The sequence below is a fragment of the Trypanosoma conorhini genome (assembly GCF_003719485.1).
Source record: "Trypanosoma conorhini strain 025E chromosome Unknown Tco_14.4_contig_01616, whole genome shotgun sequence".
Taxonomy (NCBI): Eukaryota; Euglenozoa; class Kinetoplastea; order Trypanosomatida; family Trypanosomatidae; genus Trypanosoma; species Trypanosoma conorhini.
In genome coordinates this window covers 74-846 of record NW_021705700.1, presented here as the reverse complement: position 1 = coordinate 846, position 773 = coordinate 74, and the positions used below count along the sequence as shown (strand labels likewise).

General features: G+C 40.5%; 1 protein-coding gene across 1 annotated transcript; it reads right to left on the bottom strand.

The window, feature by feature from the left end:
• Nucleotides 1-33: 33 nt before the first annotated feature.
• Tco025E_10306 (beta-agarase I) lies at nucleotides 34-507 on the bottom strand (the record flags this gene model as incomplete). Its single annotated transcript, XM_029377084.1, has 1 exon — nucleotides 34-507. The coding sequence occupies one exon, from the start codon at nucleotides 505-507 to the stop codon at nucleotides 34-36; it is 474 nt and encodes a 157-aa protein (XP_029222823.1).
• Nucleotides 508-773: the final 266 nt, after the last annotated feature.

The following is a 773-nucleotide window of genomic DNA, read 5'->3' as shown; positions in this document are numbered from 1 at the left end:
GTTCCGCACTTAATAAGTTAAGTTTTTAATATATTACTGGGCTTTATAAACTCGTATCCAATCTACCCAAAATATACTTTTATTGGGATCTGCAAGCTCAGATGCATTAGGCTTAACGTCTCGCCATGGCTGATGTTCCATATCCAGTATTATGTGCATAGGCTTGTTTAAGCCTGTTCCGTTAGTATAGTTTTCAGGATCAATAATATTTGGGCCAGAGACACTTCGAACCAAAACACCATCTATATAGTAATCTAAATTCCACGCATCCTTCCAATGTACTCCATATCTACGAAATTTATTGCGGTATGTTTCTCCGTTGTTGTAAACCCAAGAGCCAGCGTCCTTTGGCTGGTAATCTTGAAATGGGTCTCGAATAAATATGTGATGACTAACATGCATACGTTGGTCAAACCACTCTTGGCCAATTCGGTCGCTACCATATGACTCCATAGCATCGATTTCTTGGGTAGAATCAGCACTAAGCATCCATACAGCATTTGCCATAGTGTTGTTTGTTGGTTTTACCATCGCCTCTAGGTATAGGGGGTAAGTAAAGGTTGCTTTAGAAGAAATAATACCTGAGAGAACTTTGTTCGTACCTGCTTTTTCGGTTGCTTGCAGACCAAGCGCCCCGCCAGTTGTATATGAGTGGCCAGCGCTAAATTCTGTATCGCCAGGACCTAGCCAAGCATTTATATAAGATGCGTTCCAACGATTATTAAAAGCAGCTGGTTTATTATTAGGTTGTGCAATGTAGTTAAACTCATCTG